Source organism: Pipistrellus kuhlii, unplaced genomic scaffold, assembly GCF_014108245.1.
Source record: "Pipistrellus kuhlii isolate mPipKuh1 unplaced genomic scaffold, mPipKuh1.p scaffold_m20_p_1, whole genome shotgun sequence".
Taxonomy (NCBI): domain Eukaryota; kingdom Metazoa; phylum Chordata; class Mammalia; order Chiroptera; family Vespertilionidae; genus Pipistrellus; species Pipistrellus kuhlii.
The window spans coordinates 62,679,878-62,701,457 of record NW_023425404.1 but is presented as its reverse complement, the minus strand read 5'-3'; the positions used below and the strand labels follow the sequence as shown (position 1 = coordinate 62,701,457).

Sequence of the window (21,580 nt, the reverse complement as noted above, 5' to 3'; positions counted from 1 at the left end):
TACGGCGTTGCGCACGCGCGAACGCTATATCCGGTGTGGTGGTCGTTTCCTCTCGGAGTTTGGCGAGAGCGGACCGACGTTATCGATCTCGTAGTCATGTCGGCCTCGGTAGTGTCGGTCATCTCGCGGTTCTTAGAAGAATACTTGAGCACCACGCCTCAGCGTCTGAAGCTGCTGGACGCGTATCTCCTGTATATACTGCTGACCGGGGCGCTGCAGTTCGGTTATTGTCTCCTCGTGGGGACCTTTCCCTTCAACTCTTTCCTCTCGGGCTTCATCTCTTGTGTGGGGAGCTTCATCCTAGCGGGTAATAATTCTATAAGTAATCGCAGTAATGTTATTTTGGTGCGTTGCTTTTAATTCCCACAGACCACCGCCTCGTGAAGTTGTGAGAGGAGCCTGCATTGCCCTCTTTCTGTGAATGATGGGGAAATTGAGGCCCAGAAAGGTTGTCACGTACCAAATAGCCCCAAACCGCTTAGTAGCTGGAAATAAATCTGTAGAAAATCGCCTTTCATGCTGCTGCTCCCTGGTGATCCACATCACTTCGTTTGGGTCCAGGGAAAACTTGATTCCAATTTTCACTTAGCTTTAACACCCTTTTGAAGTTGGTGGACTTTTAAAATGGAAAACGCACCTCTGAAGCAGCTCTCACCTTGACGTAATCATTACCAATTTCTGGTGAAATGTTTCAATGAACAGTGTAAGAAATATAAAGTATGGGAGCTTTGCTTGTTGAATCATTCTTTACTTGACTTTGGCTTTAAGCTGCTCCTGCTTATTTCTTGTGGATGAAGATGTTATTTTACTACCCTGAACTCAGTTTTTATTCACATAGTTCTATTTTTTATTTGTTTTTTTTAAAACAAGGAGTCATCCTTGACTTAAAAAATATATATATTTTTATTAATTTCGGAGAGGAAGGGAGAGGAAGAAGAGAAACAATGTAAAAGGGAAACCTGGATCTGCTGCCTCTTGCATGCCCCTTGCCAGGAATTGAGCCCACAATCCAGGAATCCACCTGGCAACCTTTTGGTGCATGGGATGATGCCCAACCACCTGAGCCACACTGGCCAGGGCACATAGTTCTATTTTAGCATTATTCTTTCTGATTCCTACTAGTGTTTGATATCTTGAGGACTGCCAAATTTAATGAGAGCTAACTTTCCTAAAATTTTTGCCAAAAATCTGACCTTTTTTCTTGAACAGGGATTCAATGAATACTGAGTCCAGAATGGGGTCAGGGAGTGTTAGCTAGTCCAGTTCATAGGTGGCTACCACATGAACCTTGTCAGTCACTGGTACTTTCTGCTACATGACTTTAAAAACATGCTAGAATTCATGTTTGTTTGTTTTTTCCAGTGATCCTTATCAGGCCATCATATTTTGAATCTAATCACATTGGTATTATGGTAAAAGCTTTGAGGATACATCAAATATATGTTCCTCAAATCGTTTACAGTCTATTTAGAGCACAGACAAAACATAGCGTTAAAATGGTCTGGAGACTTCGTTTACAGTGGAGACTTCATTACAGCTTTATGTATAGATCTGTAGAATGCTTTTACACATTCACATTACCTTATTTAGATAAACTCTACCTTCTCTCTTTCTTAGAACTTAAAATTAAGTCCAAGGGCTTAATGACTTTTGCACTCGCCTGGTCTGGTGTTGCAGTTAGCCTATTGATAAGTTGAATATTTCATTACCTTTATATTTTGCCTTAGATGACCAAGACCTGGTTCTCTGTGGCAGCATTTTGGCCTTCAGGAGTTGACAGGGTGCCATAATCAGATATCCTACCCTCTTTGCTATAGACTCTTTCTCCCCTTACTCCAAATTCTGTTCATAACTAAGAATTTTTATTAGCCAAATGGGAGAAGGAATCTTGAGAAGCTCTGGAGAATTTTGTTTGGTAATTTTGTCTTTCCGGTCTGAAAAGCGTAGGAATAGGGTAGGGCCTAAAAGTTGATTTAAATAAAGACATTTCTATTCTGAAATGACCCTGGCTTCGTAAGTTTCTAGGGTTAAAATGACTCCTCAGGGCTACATGGACTACTAGAGTTGTATGCTAAAACCAGAAGATTTTTTTGAGCAGATAATTTTTCTTTATGCCAAGTCCTGTTTTTGGAGTTGTTGTGGTTAAAGGAGAATTGGCAGATTCCCTTTCCTTTTCCTCAATGAGAAGTTAATGGCTTGCCATTGAATAGAATGCCTAGTGCAAGGGCACTTTAATATTGGAGTCAGTTTGCAGGGGGTGGGGAGGGAAAGGAGGGATTGCGGATTTCAAAGCTGTTAGATACTACCCTGTTTCCCCTAAAATAACGCAGTGTCTATATTAATTTTTGCTCCCAAAGATGCGCTAGATCTTATTTTCCATGCGTTAGGTCTTATTTTTGGAGGATGTCTTATTTTCGGGGAAACACGAAAATAAGACATCCTTCGAAAGTAAGACCTACTTACAGGTTTCCTTCTGAGTGAAATATAAGGCATCCCCTGAAAATAAGGCCCCCCCTAGGCTAAACATGAGAGATTTGGTCCACTGATTCTGAAAGAAATGGTGTCACAAGAAATTCACCAGGAAATTCAGGAATTGGATTGTTATGATGATGTTCCAGAAGATGATGACATGGTTATCATTGAATAAATGAGTAAATTCTTGATACTGTAGGATTCACAGTTTGTCTGGTTTGTGTTGACAACTACTATACTATCATACAGTATACAGGAAATAAATTTCCTTTATTTTCATTTAACAATAAATGTGTACCGTATTCTTCATGGAAAAATAAGACATCTTCTGAAAATAAGACCTAGCACATCTTTGGGAGCAAAAATTAATATAAGACACTGTCTTATTTTCGGGGAAACAGGGTAGTAACAGGTAATTGGGTCAGAGAAATGACAGTTCTAGGAAAAGAAAGGATGGCAATTCAGTTACCATAGAAGGATATCATTTATATTTCTTTTGATAGTGTCAACTTTACTAAATCTTACCTGCTCTCCCATTTAATAGCCCAAGTCTTCAACTGGAGACTAGTTTTTAAAAAATATCTATTTTATTGATTTAAAAAAATATTTTATTGATTTTTCACAGGGAGGAAGGGAGAGGGATAGAGAGCTAGAAACAGCAATGAGAGAGAAACATCGACCAGCTGCCTCTTGCACACTCCCCACTGGGTATGTGCCCCTGATGGGAAGCCAAACTGGTTAGGGCTGGAGACTAGTTTTAAGGGGAAATATGTATTTAAAGTTTATCCTTTGTTTTGATTGTTGGGAAGGGAAACCATGAACATATTTATGATGTTTCTCACTTCCCTGTGGTTGTGTTTCCTGTTGGAAGAGAAGGGAGAAGGTCAGTTGGCTGAGAAAGGGAATTGTGGGTGATTATGTTGATTGGTAGTACTGCATGCTGGAGCTTTGAGTACGCAGGCCAAGGAATTTGAATTTTATCTTGTAGTTAACAGGAAAGCATCTGAGGATTTTGTTTAAATTTGAGTAAGGGAGAGACTTAAAATTTGTGTTAGCATGTAGGATGAATTGGAGGGAAAAGTTCTTTAGTCTGGTTCCCTGATTTCTATTAAGCATTCTGTTCTCTTCCATTCCTTCTGTCTGCATTTATTTTGCATGTGATCTTTGGAAATTATTCAGTACATTTTAGACCAATATAGAATGCTACTCTACCACACTTTTAAAAAGACTAGTGTTATTTGGGCCTGATGAAAATTGTCTGATTCTCCTAGTCCTTCATGCCTTGGAGACTTACTCATTGTTTTAAGAAAGAGCAAGAAATTTTCAAGAAAATTGCCATTGAGAAATTTCTGGGTTTTTGTGTGTGTGTGTGTGTGTGTGTGTGTGTGTGTGTGGAGGGATCAACAGTGTACAGTAAAGTAGGCTTTACAAGGACCTCAGAGGTAGAATATTTTTTTATTTACTAGAGATTTCAATCATCCTCAGCAGTTAACTTTTTATATTGTGGTTAGATATCTCTAGAGGAGGATATCTGTTCCTTTCCCAGACTAACATTCCAGTGTTAGATAGCCCTTCTAGTTTCCTTTTTTACCTCAAATCCCTCTTTCTGCTAATTTAAAGTGCTATGTAGGAGGGATAAGTAGAAAACAAAGTCTTAAAATTAGTCTTTGATCTTGAAATAATTAAAAATATATTTATTTCATAGAGGAGGGAAAGGGAGAGGGAGAGATAGAAACTCAATGATGAGAGAAAATCATTGATCGGCTGCCTTCTGTGTTTTGAGCCTGCAACCTGGTCATGTGCTCTGACCAGGAATCAAATTGTGACCTCCTGGTTCATAGGTTCACACTCAACCACTGAGCCAGTTGGGCTTGAAATAATTTTAAAAGTCATTTCACAACTCTGGTCTATTATGTTCTCTAATCTATATTAAACTAAATTTGGATTAAAAAAATAGTTTTGTTTCCCCTAGTTTACAGATACAAAAGCAGTTTGATTTGAAAGACAAGGAAGCCTAATCCAGAATGTTTTCTGAGAATGGTTGGCCTGTGTGGGCCGGGGATCAGCATTTTGGAGGGAATTATCCATCAGCTTTATGGACCTTTATATTATCTCTCATAACTGCTATCCAAGAGATTGGAAGTTTGCCAGCCTTGTGCCTGAGAGTCCTCTAAATCTCTCATATCCATTGCTTCCCTCCCTCCCTTCCTCCTTTTTCTTTATTGATTAAGGTATTAAATATGTGTCCTTATCCCCCCATTGGCCCTTCCCCCACACACATACTCATGCCTCACCCCTCTGGTGTCTGTGTCCATTGGTTAGGCTTATATGTATGCATTCAAATCCTTTGGTTGATCTCCCCTTCCCCTCCCCTCCCCTACCTTTCCTCTGAGGTTTGATGGTCTGATCGATGCTTCTCTCTTCCTTTTTTGGGGGGGGTAGAGGGGGTTAATCCTACCTGAGGATATTTTTCCATTGATTTTTAAAGAGAGGGAGAGACTGAAAGAAACATCAATATGAGAGAGACACAGTGATTGGCTGCCTCCTGCATGCACCCAACAGAGGCCGGGGAAATCTGCAACCAAGATCCATGCCTTGACTGGAATGGGAGCAAATCTGGGACCCTTCAGTGCTCAGGCCGATGCTCTCCACTGAGCCAAACTGGCGAGGGCTTCTTTTATTTAAAAAATTTTTATTGTTGAAAGTATTACGTATGTCCACTTTTTTCTCCTGTTGACCCTCTCCAGCCCGCCCTGCCCCCTGCCCCAGACCTTCACCACCCTATTGTCTGTGTCCATGGGTTATGCACATACCGGTATGCATTGCTACCTCTTTATCCTCAGTTGACTCAGGCTCTTATTTATACTGCTCTAAGCTTCCTTACTAATAATCTCCCATCCTCCAGTACCTCTCCCTCCAGTCCATCCTCCATTATGTTTGCAAGCTTGTTTTGACTTGCAGGTCTGATTGTGCTGCTTCCTACCTAAAATGTGTCTCTGGTTCCCAAGGAAAAATTACAATTTTTTCCCATGGTATATAGGCTCCCATGGTATATAGGCTCTTTCATGAATTGGTCCTGTTCATATATCCACTTTTATCTCTTGCTTTTACTCCCTATACTTTATCCTCCTGCATTATCGAGTTAGTTGTTATTCCCTGAACATCTCAAACTATTTTTTCTTTGTCTAGAAAATTCCTTTACTTCTTAAACATCTCAGCTCAAGACCTGCTTCCCTTTGGAGCCTTTCTCTGACTCTCACAGCATAGGTCTTTTCTCCTATATTCCTATTTCACTGTGTGTTTGTGTGTGTGTGTGTGTGTGTGTGTGTGTGTGTGTGTGTGTAAGAGAGAGAGAGAGAGATATTGAGATATGGCACTGATACTGTACTGTATTTGTTTACATGTCTTGTCTTCTCCCTGGAAGGTAAGGCCCTTGAAGGTAGGAACTGTCATCTCTGCATGCTCAGTGCTTAACATTGTATAAGTTATATTGTGAGCATGCCCATAATAATTTAAGGAATACTGAGCAATTTATGTGCCAGGTTCTCTGCAAAGGAACTGAGGACTCAACTGCAAAACACAACTGGTCTATTCTCCAGTTTATAATCTAGTGGAAGGTGCAGACAAGTAAGTATGGATATAATGCTGTGATGAAGTATTGGTGAGTACAGGAACACAAATGGGCACTCAGCCCTGCTCTCTGGTCTTATAACACTTCCCTGGTATGTTTGCTTTTCTAAACTGCTTTATAACTTTTTTCTCCACTCTTTCTATATTTCCTCTTTTTCTGTATTCTCAGTTTATGATCTTGCTTTTTTTCACTAAAAAAGTAGACAGGAATCCTTTCATCTTCCCGCCAAGGAAACAGGAGCCCACCTGCACTTGTATTCCTGCTCTTTGGCTTACTTCCTGTCATTGTGGATAATGTGTCCCTTTCCTATCAAAGGCCAATTCTTTCACTTGTGTGGAGGATCCAGTCCTCTTGTTCACTCAGGGACTCAGCTTCTACAGTCTTCCTTTTATTCAATATTATTAATTTCTCTCTCTACTTTATCCTTTCATCATACAAACATGCTCTAGTATTGTTCAATTAAAATTTTTGTATTTGATTCCAGATACCCCTCCTGGTATCATTCTATTTTTTTTTTTTTTTCTTCTTCTCCATCATCACAGAATTCTTAGAAAAAAATAGTTTAGTTCCTGTTTGTTCATTTTTCATTCATTCCTTAACCTATTCTTGGTGGTGGTCTTTTTCCACCACTAAGTGAAACTACTCTTGCCAGATCTAATGGCATTCTACCTCACCTTACCTGAATGCTCAGCAACATTTAGCATTTAATGTAGTTGGCTGCTTTTTTCTGTGTGGAGTACTTCTCGAAACTTTTACTATACTACACTTACCTTGTTCCTCATCTCATTTGTTTTTTCCTTCTTTCTGTTTGTGCTAGGTTCTTCTCTTTTGGAGGGGATGGTTCTTGATACCTTCTCTATATTTTGTTTTATAAGTAAATTTAAATAATGTCTATATAACTACAGCTACTACATTTATATTTTTAATTCTGACCTGTTCCCTGAATTCCAGATTAGTAAATCCAGTTGCCCACTTGACATCTTCACCCTCTCCTCCCTCCCCCCTCCCCCCTCCCCCCTCCCCCCTCTTTGTCCTCCCCATTTTAAAAGTAGAAATGTGGAATGGAATACTTCTTTTTCATGTGATATCTTAGATATCTTTACTGTCAATCTATAGAGATTTAAATCTTTCAAATGATTGCATGAGATTTCACTGCATGTATACAAGTATAGTATAATTTATTTAAATCGCTTTATGACATTTTAGCTTTTTCTTTCAGTGTTACTAATTTCTGTTAGAATGTGATTGTTCTATAAAAGAAATTCCTTAGTCAAAAGGTACAAACATTTTAAATATTAATGTATTGCCAGTTCTCTGAAATGCATGGACCAATCTGTACTCCACAGATTTTAATTGGTTGCCCTTGCTTTAGACACTGTCCTTCATATTTTGAAGGGTCCAGGTACTTGAAAAGGTCAGTGGTGCTTCTGTAGTGTTTACATGTTTTAGAATAATGAAAATTGTTGCCGAGGTGATAGATTATGGAGAAGTAGACTGGTAGTTTTCTAACCTTTGGATTAGATTTTAGTTCAATTCCTTTTCTTGGTTAGTAATGGGATGTACGTTAGCCTGAAGCAAATTTGGGTTTTCTTAAGCAGTGTAATCATTTATCACAGGCATAAAGATATTTTTGGAATGTGTATTCCTGGAGGTCCCTTTTCATGTCAAATGGTGACTGTGGCTAATGTATCAGGTTGGAATTTTCAAGTGTGTAGAATGTATCAGGTTGGAATCTTCAAGTGTGTAGAATATGGCTATGGAGAGTTCTCTGTCAAGTTAATGTAGCTTAGGTCGTTTGCCTTTTTTGAGATTAAAGATTTTCTACAATTATGAGGTCCTCACAGATAAGCATTTTATGTTTATAATTTCTGCTATCCATATTCACTATTTGTTAAAATAACTTATAGTTTTATAACTTTTTGTCATTCTACTCAGCCCTGTTGTTATTGCCCTCAACTACTTTCCAATCTAGGTTATAATTATAAACTTAATCAGAAGATAAGAGAGTTTAAAGATATTTTGGTTATACATATATTATTTTTTTCTGAGTAAGCCTTTGTTTTTAGCTTAACTCTGTGAGGTTATATTTTTTTCCTTTCACAAATAAGTGCATAACACTTAAGTATACAACTTGATGAGTTTTTAAAATTTAATTTTAATTTTATTTTCCCCAACATTTATCCCCACTATGCCCTCTTCCATCTTCCTCCCTCTGCAATCACCACACTGTTGTACATGTCCATGAGTTTTCTTTTTTCTCAGTACCCAACAACTCCCACCCCTACCACATCTGTCTGTCCTGAGGAGTTTTTAAATTTCTCTATCGAGCCACCACCCAGATCAAGCTATAAACATTACCAGTACTCTAGAGATCTCTACGTTGTATCTTATTAGTCATCCCTACAATGAAATAGAAAAACCACTAATCCTGGCTTTTACCATAAGTTGATTTTGCCTTATTTAAGCTTTACATAAGTGAAATCATACAGCATGTATTTTTTTGTGCCTGGATTGTGTTGCTCAACCTTATATTTGTGGAATTTATCCATGTTGTGAAGAGTTTAATTTCGTTTTTTGATGATTCTCCCTCCCTCCAGTTTTATGACATATATCACTGTGTAAATTTAAAATATACACCATGATGGTTTTATTTACATATACTGAAATGATTACATAAAAGATTCAATTAACATTTATCTTTTCAAGTAGATACAATAAAAAGGAAAAAAAGGAAAAAATTTTCTTCTGTGATTAGAACTCACTTAACATCTGTCCTATATTTCATGTAACAGTGTTAGCTATAATCATCATGCTGCACATTACATTCCTAGTACTTACTTTATAACTGGACTAGAGGCCTGATGCTCAGATTCATACACCAGTGGGATCTCTCAGCTTGGCCTGTGGGATCTAGCCGAAACCGGCTCTCCAGCATCCCCCGAGGGGTCTCGGATTGCAAAAAGATGTAGGCCAGACCGAGAGACCCCACCGGTGCACGATTGGGGCCGGGGAGGGATGCGGGAGGTTGGCCAGCTAGAGGGGGACCATGGGAGGGCTCTAGGGCGTGTCTGGTCTGACTCCTCAGTCCCTGTTCAGCTGGACCTCAGCAGCAAGCTAATCTCCTGGTTGGAGTGTTTGCCCCCTAGAGGTCAGTGCACATCATAGCAATTGGTCGACTGACTGGTTGACTGCCCCCTGGTGGTCAGTGCACATCATAGGGAGCGGTTAAGTGGCTTTAGCATATCATGAGCATATTATGCTTTGATTGGTTGAACAGATGACCAGACACTTAGCATATTAGGTTTTTATTATATAGGAAATTTGTATCTTTTTACCACTTTCTTCCATTCTCCTCCCTCTTCTTTCTTCATATATAGTGTTCTATTGTATGTATATGTTATATAATAACTTATCCATCTTACTGTTGATAGACATTTAAACTGTTTCTAGTTTGGGGTTGTCATGGTTATCATTCCTGTTAGGATGAAATTGTTGAGTCATTGGGTATGTATGTGTTCATTAGCAGTCATTAGTTTTATACCTTTAGATAATAAGTTTTGTGTTTTGTTTCTTGTCTAGTTTGTCTGAGAATACAGATCAACCCACAGAACAAAGCAGATTTCCAAGGCATCTCCCCAGAACGAGCCTTTGCTGATTTTCTCTTCGCCAGCACCATCCTGCACCTTGTTGTCATGAACTTCGTTGGATGAATCATTTCTCTTTGCTTAATTGAGGAGTGGGAGACTAGAAGAAGGTAAGTGGTAATGATAGCCTTTGTCCCATCATGTTGATTTTAGAACTGGAAATTGGTTTTGATCGTGGCTGGAAAGGTTCCCACATTGCTTATAAGACTAAAAATTCTGTTTTGCAGAATTTTTTTTATCAGTCTGCAAAGTATGCATTAATTTCATCCTGCCGCTCTTGGTCATTGCCTTCTCACTGTTTTGCAAATTGTTAAGATAACAAAATGGGAGCTTGCCTGTAGCTAATACATAAATTTCTGCACCAATAACTCCCATGAAAATAACTCTGAGATCTTAGAAGAGACAAAAATTATAGACTTTGCTTTTAGATTTGCTCTGTAATTTATTTCTGATTTTGATCTTAGATGATTTTAAATGTTGGGCCATTGTTCCCATAGTACTTAGTATAATGTTTACACCTGACAGACATCCAGTATATGCTGAATGAGACAGTGGCCATTTGTTAAAATCTGTGCTAAAGAAGAAATAAAAGGAGAAATTGGGTTTGGGAGAATACTTTAGAACAGGGTTGCCACCAGTGGCCTGTGAGGTCCAAAAGGTTGGTGACCACTGCTTTAGAATATAGGATGATATACTATTTGTTTTATTTGACATTTTCCCTTTTTTAGCATTAGAGCTCTTTTTTTCCTAAACAAACTCTTATTTAGGTTCTCCATATATAAAACAGCATTGTAGCTAGAGTTGTTTTCATTAACAAGTTGAAAAGCCCTCTTTGCTTTATGTTTGCTATGCCCACCTTTCCACACTTCCCTTCTAAGCAGAATCCAAAAGCTCTAAGAGATAATGGGTATTTTCAAACACTATATAGGAACACTTATTTTATATGTAAGGGAACAGAAGTCCAGAATAATCCAGTGACCTTCCCTGGCCACATAGCTAAGTGATTGCCGAATAGTGTCTTAGACCATTGATGCTGTTGGTCTTGTGTTCTAGTATCCTATGTAGCTACTAATGAATGAATGCACTATTTTTTTTATTTTTATTGATTTCATAAAGGAAGGGAGAAGGAGATACATCAGTGATGAGAGAGAATCATTGATTGGCTGCCTCCTGCATATGCCCTACTAAGTGAGGATCAAGCCTGCAACCTGGACATGTGCCCTTGATCAGAATCGAACCCAGGACCTTTCAGTCTGCAGGCCAATGTTCTATCTACTGAGCTTAACTGGCTAGGGCTTCTTTGCCTTTTAACTATAAAATTTAGTGTTGTATTTTTACTGGGTGGTAGAGAAAAGAAAACCCTAGGAAATGTTATCTGGGGAAAGACTATTCGGGACCAACTTCTTTCTATCATTACTTAGAAAATTGTCATTTTTGGCCGAAACCGGTTTAGCTCAATGGATAGAGCATCGGCTTGGGGACTGAAGGGACCCGGATTTGATTCCGGTCAAGGGCATGTACCTTGGTTGCGGGCATATCCCTGGTAGGGGGTGTGCAAGAGGCAACTGATCGATGACTCTCTCTCATCGATGTTTCTAACTCTCTATCTCTCTCCCTTCCTCTCTGTACAAAATCAATAAAAAATATATTAAAAAAAGAAAAGAAAAAGAAAATTGTCATTTTTGTACTGATCAGAAGTCTAACACGAGAGTTAGAGCAACCATGTACTAAGTGAATGCAGTAATGGGACAATGACTATTCAATTTCTGGTATGAATTAATTAGTTACTTACATTACATAGATCCTTTTCATTATTGATGAAAAACAGTTCTGTTAGTTAAGTAAGGTTTCATTTACTTTTCAAAGATTCTTTATTGATTTTTTAGAGAGAGAAGAAGGGAGAGGGAGATAGAGAGAAATATCAATGTGGTAGTGAAACATCAGTTGGCTACCTCCTATACACCCTATGGAGCATGTGCCCTGACCTGGAATTGGAAACTTCAGTGCATGGGACGACACCCACCCAGCTGAGCAACACTGCCCAGGGCTAAGGTTTCATTTTTGATAAGTTGACAGAGGTTGTTTATTTCAGTGAAAAAGTTTGGAACCACTTCTTTCTGCTACTCTAATACAATTTGACTCTTTGGAGAATTGATCAGGCCTTCAGCTGTCCTGCCTCCTTCCCCCTTTTCTATATGCTAGTCAATGGCTTGTTACTGGAAGCACACAAAAAAGTAACATATGGCTGCTACCTTATAGGAGGGGAGAAGGCATGAAAACACAGCAGATAAATACAGCATAGTTCAAGCCACACTAAAGATGTGGACAATGGGCTGCGTGAGTCTAGAGAAGGGAGCCATTGTGCAGCAGACAAGATGTCTGACCAATGATAACTCTGAGTACAGCTAGAAAGCTGACCCACCAACATGGACCTAATGCCTGCAGATATGAGTAACTCTTGGGCTTCCTGATAGAAACTTTGCTGGAAAGGTGGTAAGTCTTTTGATTGCCTTACTCTAAATTTCTAAAGTTATTTTTTCTAAATGAGTCATGCACAAACATTTCAAGGATGTTCTCTGGGCTTAGGGAGATACCAAATCATGGAGAATAATTTCCTAGGGCTGTCATCATCGGAGGAGGACCCTGTTGCAGAGAGCTTAGTATATCAAAATTATGACAAAAACAGATGAAAAAAAGCAGGCTCAGCAGAAACTGCATACTGCAGACTATTATAACAGCCTAGACCACCTGTTCAGTTGGGAATTATGGTCCCGAGGTGCAGCAAAATCTTCCAATCCCAGATTGCAGCGTTAAATCATTTCATAGAATATGTTCTTCTTGGGGAACTGCCCAGGGATTTTTCATAGAGATCCTTTATTTGACATATATTTTACTGTACTGTTAATTTGGAACATACATCGCTTGCCCTTTTTATGTGCTGCTAACACAGTTCTATGTGCAATGTGACAACACTTAGAAAATAGTTTTCCAAGTGAGTTCTCAATATTTATACCAACTCATAAGGTAGAACGAAACAGATTGAACATTCTTGATACTTGCCATGTACATTGAGAGTTGGGTATAAAAAGAGTAAACATCTGTAGTGTACTGCTTTTGCATGAATTTGGAGGTGCCATTTATTTATTTATTTATCCTCACCCAAGGATATTTTTTCTATTGATCTTTAGAGAGAGCATGGTAAGAAGGGAGAAGGAGAAGAGAGAGACAAGAGAGATAGATAGAAAGAGAGAAAGAGAGAAAGAGAGATAGAAACATAGATGTGAGAGACACATTGGTTGCCTTCTACTAGTACTTGCTCCCTGACAGGGGTCCAGGGATCTTACCTGCAACTGAGGTATGTGTCCTTGACTGGGAATTGAACCTGTGACCATTCGGTCCCTGGGTCAGCACTTACCACTGAGCCAAACCAGCCAGGGCTTGGGAGTAACATTTAAAACAAGCAGCCAGCCAAAACCAGTTTGGCTCAGTGGATAGAGCGTCAGCCTGAGGACCGAAAGGTCCCGGGTTTGGTTCCGGTCAAGGGCATGTACCTTGGTTGCGGGCACATCCCCAGTTGGGGGTGTGCAAGAGGCAGCTGATCGATGATTCTCTCTCATCGATATTTCAAACTCTCTATCTCTCTCTCTTCCTCTCTGTAAAAAATCAATAAAATATATTTAAAAAAATATCTGGTAAGTACCATTAACATTTCTCTTAAAAAAAATAAAAAAATAAAACAAGCAGCCATGCTGAAAAAGGCAAATAAATGGATATGGTATTGAGTTAAAAAAAATTTATTCCAAGAGAAGTAAGGAAGTTAACATTAACAGCTAGTGAGAGCTCACTGAAGGCCAATCGTTAAGTGCTTCTCATTCTGTCTTATTTTCAAAATTACCTCATAAAGATAGGCTTGCTCATTCCATTTATAGATGAAAAGCAGGTTTGGAAAGGCTTGCTGGAAATCTTGTAACTATTAAGTCTGATAATCCAGTCTGACTTCAAAAAAGTTTTATATTCCATTTTGCTTAAGTTTGTTTACTATAAGGTATTTGACAATTGAAATGTTAAAGAAATGTGTTTAAAAAGTTATCACAGGTATTTTCTCACTATCCTTCCCCTCAAGCTTTTCTTTCTTTGTTTTTATTATGACAGTTTAAAAATACCAAAAAGTACTGAGAATAAAACAGCCACTCAGGCAACTATCACCTAGATTTAGTGGATTTTAAACAGATTATAAACATTGTGGATTCAGCTAAGTTCCCTTTGAATTCCTCTCTAGTACCAACCATTTCCTTCCCTCAGCTGTAAGACTAGAAGTTCATGGCAGTTTTTTCAGCCAGAACTCATATCCCTAGACCTATCAAACACAACCTTTTCCAAACTTTAGTCTTTTTTTTTTTTTTTTTTTTTATTTTTATTGATTTCAGAGAGGAAGGAAGAGGGAGAGAGAGAAACATCAGTGATGAAAGAGAATTATTAATTGACTACCTCTTGCACACCCACGCAGGGGTGGGAGCCCAAAATGGAGCATGTGCTCTTGACTAGGATGGAACTGGGGACCCTTCAGTTCTCAGGCCGAAGCTCTGTCCACTGAGCCAAATCGGCGAGGACCAAACTTTAGACTTTGTTATCTCTTGAAAGCATGTCCAAAGATGGTATTTTGAGAATGCTGTGGTAAAAGCTACTCAGTTGGCAGCAGTGCCTAAAGATGGCTATTCCAATGGTCAAGAATAGATGAAATATTTTTTAGATTATCATATAAATGTAAATGCAAAGTGAAAAATGCTCCTAGTAAGCTTCTGAGTTGGGTGAATTCATACACGTATAAAATATGATCAGTGATGTTCAGGTATTTAATGGCGATAAATCTTTTTTGAATGAATGCATAATACAGAAGCTCAGTAGATTTAAAAATTTTTTTTTTAATATATATATATTTTTACTGATTTTTTACAGAGAGGAAGAGAGAGGGATAGAGAGTTAGAAACATTGATGAGAGAGAATCATCTATCAGCTGCCTCTTGCACACCCCCTACTGGGGATGTTCCCGCAACCAAGGTACATGCCCTTGACCGGAATCGAACTTGGGACCTTCCAGTCCGCAGGCCGACGCTCTATCCATTGAGCCAAACCGGTTTCGGCAGCTCAGTAGATTTGAATATTTAAAAATTTATACACTTTCTATAATTATTTTGTTTTGTTTGTTCATATCTCTTTGTGCAATTCTTAAAAAACAAAAACAAAAAAAACTATGGCAGAGTATCTCAGTGTCTCGAAGGAAAATGAAGAAAAGAGGGACATAGCTACTATTAGGTCATAGTTTGGGAGGAAAGTTCCTGGGCTTGGGCCCTGTGTCAGAGGGTAAAGTGAAATGGGCACAGAGTGTAATACCTGAGCTTGGAAGTGTGCTCAGCCTGGTGGAGACTGGCTAATGCTTGTGTTGAAACCTTGTTAGTGTTGCTTTTTTATAATGGAGGCCATTCTATCACAGGTCTCTCAAAATTTATAGTGTTTAATCCTGGATGGAGCAAGGGGGCTATAAGGAATGGGCAGAACATAATTTTGACAAGCAGTACTGTTTACAAATATGCAGTTACTGCTGGCTTTTCAAATTCATCAGTGAAGAATATTAATCTAGAATATGATTTAAGGATAGAAATGTAATATTATTCTTTAGGTTCTACTGCCACCTAGTGGATAATACATTTCATCTGCTAAGAGATTGTTCTGCAAAGCATAAGAGAAGTTAAGTTTGGGGGAAGAAGCTCCTGGTATCTTTGTGATAAAACCTATATTTTGCAGTCACAGGAGGGCAGCAGAGGTCCAAATGGGCCTAGATGCTGGGTGGGGGTTGCTTTACATTCTGGCCAGAAGTGGGCAGTGTGGAGTTAGGCATGAAGGCCATGGAAGGATCCTGTGCAGGGTTTATTTCCTTTTCTTGTCATTTCAAGAGCTCCCTTTTTGGTTTGTTCTAGACCCGTTTTTGCTCTCAACAAGATCTCTCACTGGCAATAATCTTTAATTTTTGTTGGGAGGGTCTTTTTTTTTTTTTAATTACTTTTAATGATTTCATAGAGTAAGAGAGAGATAGAAACATCAATGATGTGAGTCCTTGATCAGCTGCTTCCTACATGTCCCCTTCTTGGGATCGAGCCCACAAAAGTATGTGCCCTTGACTGGTATCAAACCCAGGACTCTTCAATCCACAGGCTGCCGCTCTATCCACTAAGCCAAACCGGCTAGGGCAGGGAGGGGCTGTGTTTTAAATTTCATTTATTCTTTGATAATTCACTTAGTAGTGAATTAGGCTCAGCCACCAAAAAGGAACTAAATTTATAGAACACATTTTGAGCTAAACACAGCATAATATTCTTCAGCCCCCTTTTTCTTCAGAGGGCGAGATTAATTCTTTATTATTCTTAAAACCTTGAATCTGCTAGTTGTATTTAGTATAAAACACTAATTGCTGACTCTCTGATTGGGGATTGAGCTCTCTTGTATTTGGTCCATTTAAAGTGAGTGAGAGAGAGAGAGAGAGAGAGAGAGAGAGAGAGAGAGAGAGAGAGAGAGAGAGAGAGAGGGAGAGAGGGAGAGGGAGAGAGAAAGGGAAATAGAGAGAGGAGGAAAATGGAGCAGATTTGTGAAGTTCATTGTTGTCCCAATTCCCTGGCTTATTTGCTCCATTTTTGTAGCTTGATGATTCCTACTCCAAGTCATCTTTGGTCTGAGGTTGCATAGGAGCCTCTTCTGGGGCTCTTGGGGTCCACTGTTCATGCCTCTAGTGCTGTACTTATCACACTGCTATGGATTCACTACCCTGTCTCCCACTGAGGGTTGGGACCTCTGGTTAGCACAGGCTAACAGTAACAATGTATGTATGAATGAGTGTATGATGACTAAGTCATCTTTAATGGCAAGAAAATGCTATATAAAATAGTTGTATCACTAGTCATGCGGATGCTAAGACATGTGGAAAGTTCTGTGGGAGAAAGAAGCCAAGGCAAAAATAAACGTATGACTAGAAGGGGGAAGGCTTGCATTGTGGACTGAGAAGTAAACTGGTCCCTCACTCCCAGTTTCCCTGTCAGCACAGTGAGGTGATTGGACTGGATGTTCATCATTTTCTTGCAGCTGTTCGAGCCTTTGATTACTAGAATTCATGAGTTCCCATTGTGTTTGAGGAGGATTGGCTGTTTGTATGGATCCTCAAGTGGGCTTTTTTCTTTTTTCTTTCCCTTCAATTGCTGGCTTTTATTCATATTATCAGATTTCTATAATCTATTATAGGAAAGTTAAAGTGTGACTGTCTGTATCAAAATGCATGATGTTTATATTTTTTTTTATTTTTTTAAAATTTATTTTATTGATTTTGTACAGAGAGGAAGGGAGAGAGATAGTTAGAAACATCGATGAGAGAGAGTCATCGATCAGCTGCCTCTTGCACACCCCCTACTGGGGATGTGCCCGCAACCAAGGTACATGCCCTTGACCAGAATCGAACCCTGGACCTTTCAGTCCCCAAGCCGACGCTCTATCCATTGAGCCAAACTGGTTTTGGCTATATAAGGCCTTTTATAAAATTAAAAAATATTTATAAAATGTATTACAGTTATCACCAGGCTTGCAGGACTCATATCCACTCCTCAAACACTTTCACACACCTCACAGCCCATTCTCTGATGGAGATAGACAAATAGTAGTCTTCCTCTTTACACATGAGGTAATCAAACTGTTGTGAAATTTAAGTTGACTTGTCTAGGCCCTGGAAGTAATAATTGTCTGGGAACTTAACAGACATTGTGACTCAAAAATTTTATTTTCCTTCTTTTTTATGTTCAAAGACTTTTCGATGATAAATATATACTGAGTGGCCAGATTATTATGATCTCTGAATGCATAATAATCTGACCACTCAATACACACACACACACACATACACACACACACACACACACACACATTAGAGGCCTGGTGCATGAATTTGTGCATGGGTGGGGTCTAGCCAGCCTGGCCAGGGGGAGGGGACATGGGCGGTTGGCCAGTCTGTCTGCTGGTCGAACGCCTGGTCAAGGGGACAGTTTGCATATTAGCTGTTTATTATATAGGATATACACTGAATGGCTAGATTATTATGCATTCAGAGATCATAATATGGCCACTCAGTGTATATATCTTGTTAGAAGGTTTTTGTGAAAAATGTTAAATTTGCTTTTTTTTTTTTAATGAAAAAAAAAAATGGAGAGGTTGATAAGAAAGGATGAAGTCAGGCTATCTAAAATGTTTATGTGAAGTTGGTCATCTTTAATAAGATCCAGAGGAAATGCAAGAGAACTGACTTTATCCCAAGAGGGTGACCCTGGACCCTCTGCAGTGGAAATGTTCTGAGTCTGCACCACCTGGTGTGATGGCCACCAGCCACAGAGGTTATTGAATGTTTGAAATGAAGCCAGGTAGCTGAGGAATCGAATTTTGAATTCTATGTAATTTTAACTAAGTTTAAATAGTCACCTCTGGTGAGTGGCCATGATGTGGACAGTCACTCTGGACAGATTTGTCCAGCTCCCAGGTTGCAGTTTCCTTATCTATAAAATGAGAGGATTAGATTAGCTGATCTCTAATGCTCCTTGCAGTTTTAGAAATATACAGTCTGTGCCTTTTGAAATTGTAGTGATTGAAATTGAGCTTTGAACCTAGAATTTCTGCAGAATGGTCTTTGATTCACATTTTATCTATTTTCAGTTTTAATTGGGTGACCAGGATCCAGGATGAGATTGGATTTGAAGGAAAAATCAGTATTTGAGCATATCTGCTCAGAGCTAGTGTCTGAATAACGGTGTTGGAGAGGAATACAGATTCCAAATAGAAATGACCCTGTCTGGCATTATCTTTTGTATCTATACAGAGAGTCATTATTTTTAACAGTTCTTTGTGTTGTGCCTTGCTTTCTTTTAAGATGATTATAATAGACTGATCAAGTGGTGCTGTCTTTTCTGCATGAGTGAAATAGACTGAAGAAGTCATGCTCACTTTTCTCAGTAGCTGTCTTTCATTTTGCATTCTTGATATCAGAGGAGGAAATTTTATTGGTTTCTTGAAACTTTTGTTTCTGGGTTAGAAGTGGAAACCATTATTCTGAGCTGTTGAGTAGTCCAATTTTACTGAGCTAACATTTCAAAGAAGCCTAGAATTTCTGCTTTTAGAATACTGTCTGGTAAATACATTTTTGTCTTAAAAGAAGAGAGCATATCTTTGTAAATAGAATTTTCTGAAAACTATTATCAAAGAGACTTATTGTTATGAGTCATTTTTGCCTTTTGGATAGACCAGCTCCAGTGTTTCAGATTTAAATATTTTAATATCAGAGCATCTCAAAACAACTTCTATACTAAACTAGGATTTCTTTTATAATTGTAAAAGTGTCAAAGTTCTTCACTGAAGTAACCTTATGTTCTATCTAGTTCTCTCTCATGTCAGCCATTCAAACTGATATATTCATAGTTTGTTGCTTTTAAGAAACTTCATGGAGTGAAAGGTGAGTTTTAATAGGTCTCTCTGTTCTTGTTTGGCATTGTGGATACTTTTTATTGTTTTTGTTCTTTCTTTACACATTTCACAATTCCAGTGATGTAGGAATGTTCTGCACTTATGTAGCATTTCTCTAAATGCCATTGTTAGTGAAATAAAAGCACTCTGGCTAAAAGTCTAAGATCTTTTTTTTTTTTTTTTTTTTTTTTTTTTTTTTTTTTTTTAAAGCTATGATGCTGGAATCTTCAGATCAGAACCAACACACAAAATAAGGTGGTGCCTTTTTACCTACTGGGGAGTAGCCCAGCACTTCTGCAGTGTTTCCCAATCTTTTTCAAAGTCATGACACACATATAAGATTACAATATTTTGTCCAGTGGTGTGGCTAGGTGATTGAGTGTTAACCTGTGAATCACGGTTCGATTTCCGGTCAGGTTACATTCACCTGGTTGCAGGCTTGACTGCCAGTGTTGGGCATGTAGAAGGCAGCTGATCAGTGATTCTCATCATTGATGTTTCTATCTCTCCCTCCCTCTCCCTTCCTCTCTGAAATCAATAAAACTACATTAAAAAAAGATATTACAGTATTTTTATGGCTCACTGCAAGAAAGTTGGCTGCTTATGGCTAGAGATTTTGAAGTCCGTAGAGCAAAGGGGTTACTTTCTTAAAACATTTTTTAAATTGATTTCAGAGAGGAAGGGGGAGGGAAAGATAGAAACATCAATGATTTGAGAGAATCATTGATTGGCTACCTCCTGCATGCCTCCTGGGGATTGAGCCTGCAACCCAGGCCTGTGCCCCGACCAAGAATCAAACCGTGACCACCAGTTCATAGGTCAACACTCAACCACTGAGCCACACCAGACAGGCCAGAGCTGTTACTTTCTGACTACCCTGGAGGCACTAGAAGGAAACCGTTTTTGCCAGGCTGGCCTCCACCTCACAGCTTCCAGATCTCAGTTTCATTTGATTCTAGCAGCAATGTGGACGCTTTTCCGAGTTACTCTCCACATTCCTTCTCTAAATAAACTCATCTGCAAATGAAAAAAATATTTCTTCTGGATTTCCTTTGTTAAATCTGAGATTGAGAATTTTTCTCAACTTTTTTTTTTTTTTTAAATATATATCTTATTGAATTTTTACAGAGAGGAAGAGAGAGGGATAGAGAGTTAGAAACATCGATAAGAGAGAATCATCGATCAGCTGCCTTTTGCACACCCCCTACTGGGGATGTGCCCACAACCAAGGTACATGCCCTTGACCAGAATTGAACCTGGGACCTTTCAGTCTGCAGGCCTATGGTCTATCTACTGAGCCAAACCGGTTTCGGCTCAGCTTCTCTCTTGAGTACTTTCTTCCTTCATTCTCCCCCCCAACTGGAATTTAGTGCTTTATAAGCTTTCTAGATCCAGAGAAGCTCTTTAGGCTAAATTGCTATGTCCTTACCTCTTAGGAGTTGGACCTGAGAGGTTAGAGGGACTTAACGTAAAGGTGTGCAGCTGATTAATCACAGAGCTGGAGTTAGAACCCATGTCTGCCAGTTCCTAGTCAGCTATGCTTGGGGTGCTGGAAATTCAGATTTGAACATTACCTTTTAAGGATTCTTTTATAAAATGTTTGGTGAAAAATATTTGGTTCTATCCTGGCTTAAATATTGCCCAGGATTTGGGGCCCGGTCTGTAGTTTCATAAGACATTTTAAAAAACCTTGGGTGTGTCCTCTTACCTTTCCACTTCTTTCTTTTAGGTTCACTTTTTTATATCCCCTGGAGAAGAGCTCTTGAGATGGCAGCTTGTTGGACACTTGGATGTTCTTCAGGTTTATGCTGACTACTGGCTCAGATTCGGTGTGCTGGTGGAGAGCCAGAGAAGTTCCCTCGTTTCTGTGTCAAAACAACTTTGTACTGAGCATTTATTTACATGACCTCTTCTCCTTTGCGTTGTGTAACCTTTTTGCTTCCAAATTAAACTCCATGCCACTCCTCTCTATGCCTTGGCTCTGTTCTTTTGTTTTTATTATTTATTGGTATCAGAATCCTTTCTTTCCTACAATCTTCTGTGCAAAATTGATAACTTGCAACTGTGAATCTTCCTCCATGTTTTCATTAAGTGTATTTTAAGTTAATGACAAGAAGCAGTGCTGACAACCTTGTGAAAAGACAGTCCTTTGGCTTTTTTCCTGGAGCTGGTAACCCTTTACTAATTTTTCAGTTGTTTAGTTCCCTTCTTATGACACATGCATTCCTGGAACTCTGTGTCATTAAATGCTTTGTTAGACATTAAACTGTTTGCTTCCACATTTACAACG

General features: G+C 38.9%; 1 protein-coding gene across 2 annotated transcripts; it reads left to right on the top strand.

Moving 5' to 3' along the window:
- The first annotated feature begins 7 nt into the window (after positions 1-7).
- DAD1 (defender against cell death 1) lies at positions 8-21,261 on the top strand. 2 transcript variants are annotated; one of them, XR_004989717.2, is made up of 4 exons: positions 8-307; positions 9,683-9,857; positions 17,357-17,467; positions 21,020-21,261. XR_004989717.2 is itself a non-coding variant. In XM_036448578.2 (3 exons), exons 1-2 carry the CDS (start codon positions 97-99, stop codon positions 9,811-9,813), a joined length of 342 nt encoding a protein of 113 aa, XP_036304471.1. In that variant the 5' UTR covers positions 10-96; the 3' UTR covers positions 9,814-9,857; positions 21,020-21,261. The 2 variants fall into 2 exon arrangements, 1 of the variants encoding a protein (XP_036304471.1); XM_036448578.2 differs by lacking the exon at positions 17,357-17,467 and having other exon boundaries at positions 10-307.
- Positions 21,262-21,580: the final 319 nt, after the last annotated feature.

Excerpts from the sequence above, each read along its gene's own strand:
- DAD1 (XM_036448578.2), top strand. The coding sequence starts at position 97 with ATGTCGGCCTCGGTAGTGTCGGTCATCTCGCGGTTCTTAGAAGAATAC. Across the intron at positions 308-9,682 it reads GGGGAGCTTCATCCTAGCGG|TTTGTCTGAGAATACAGATC; the intron begins GTAATAATTCTA and ends TTTCTTGTCTAG.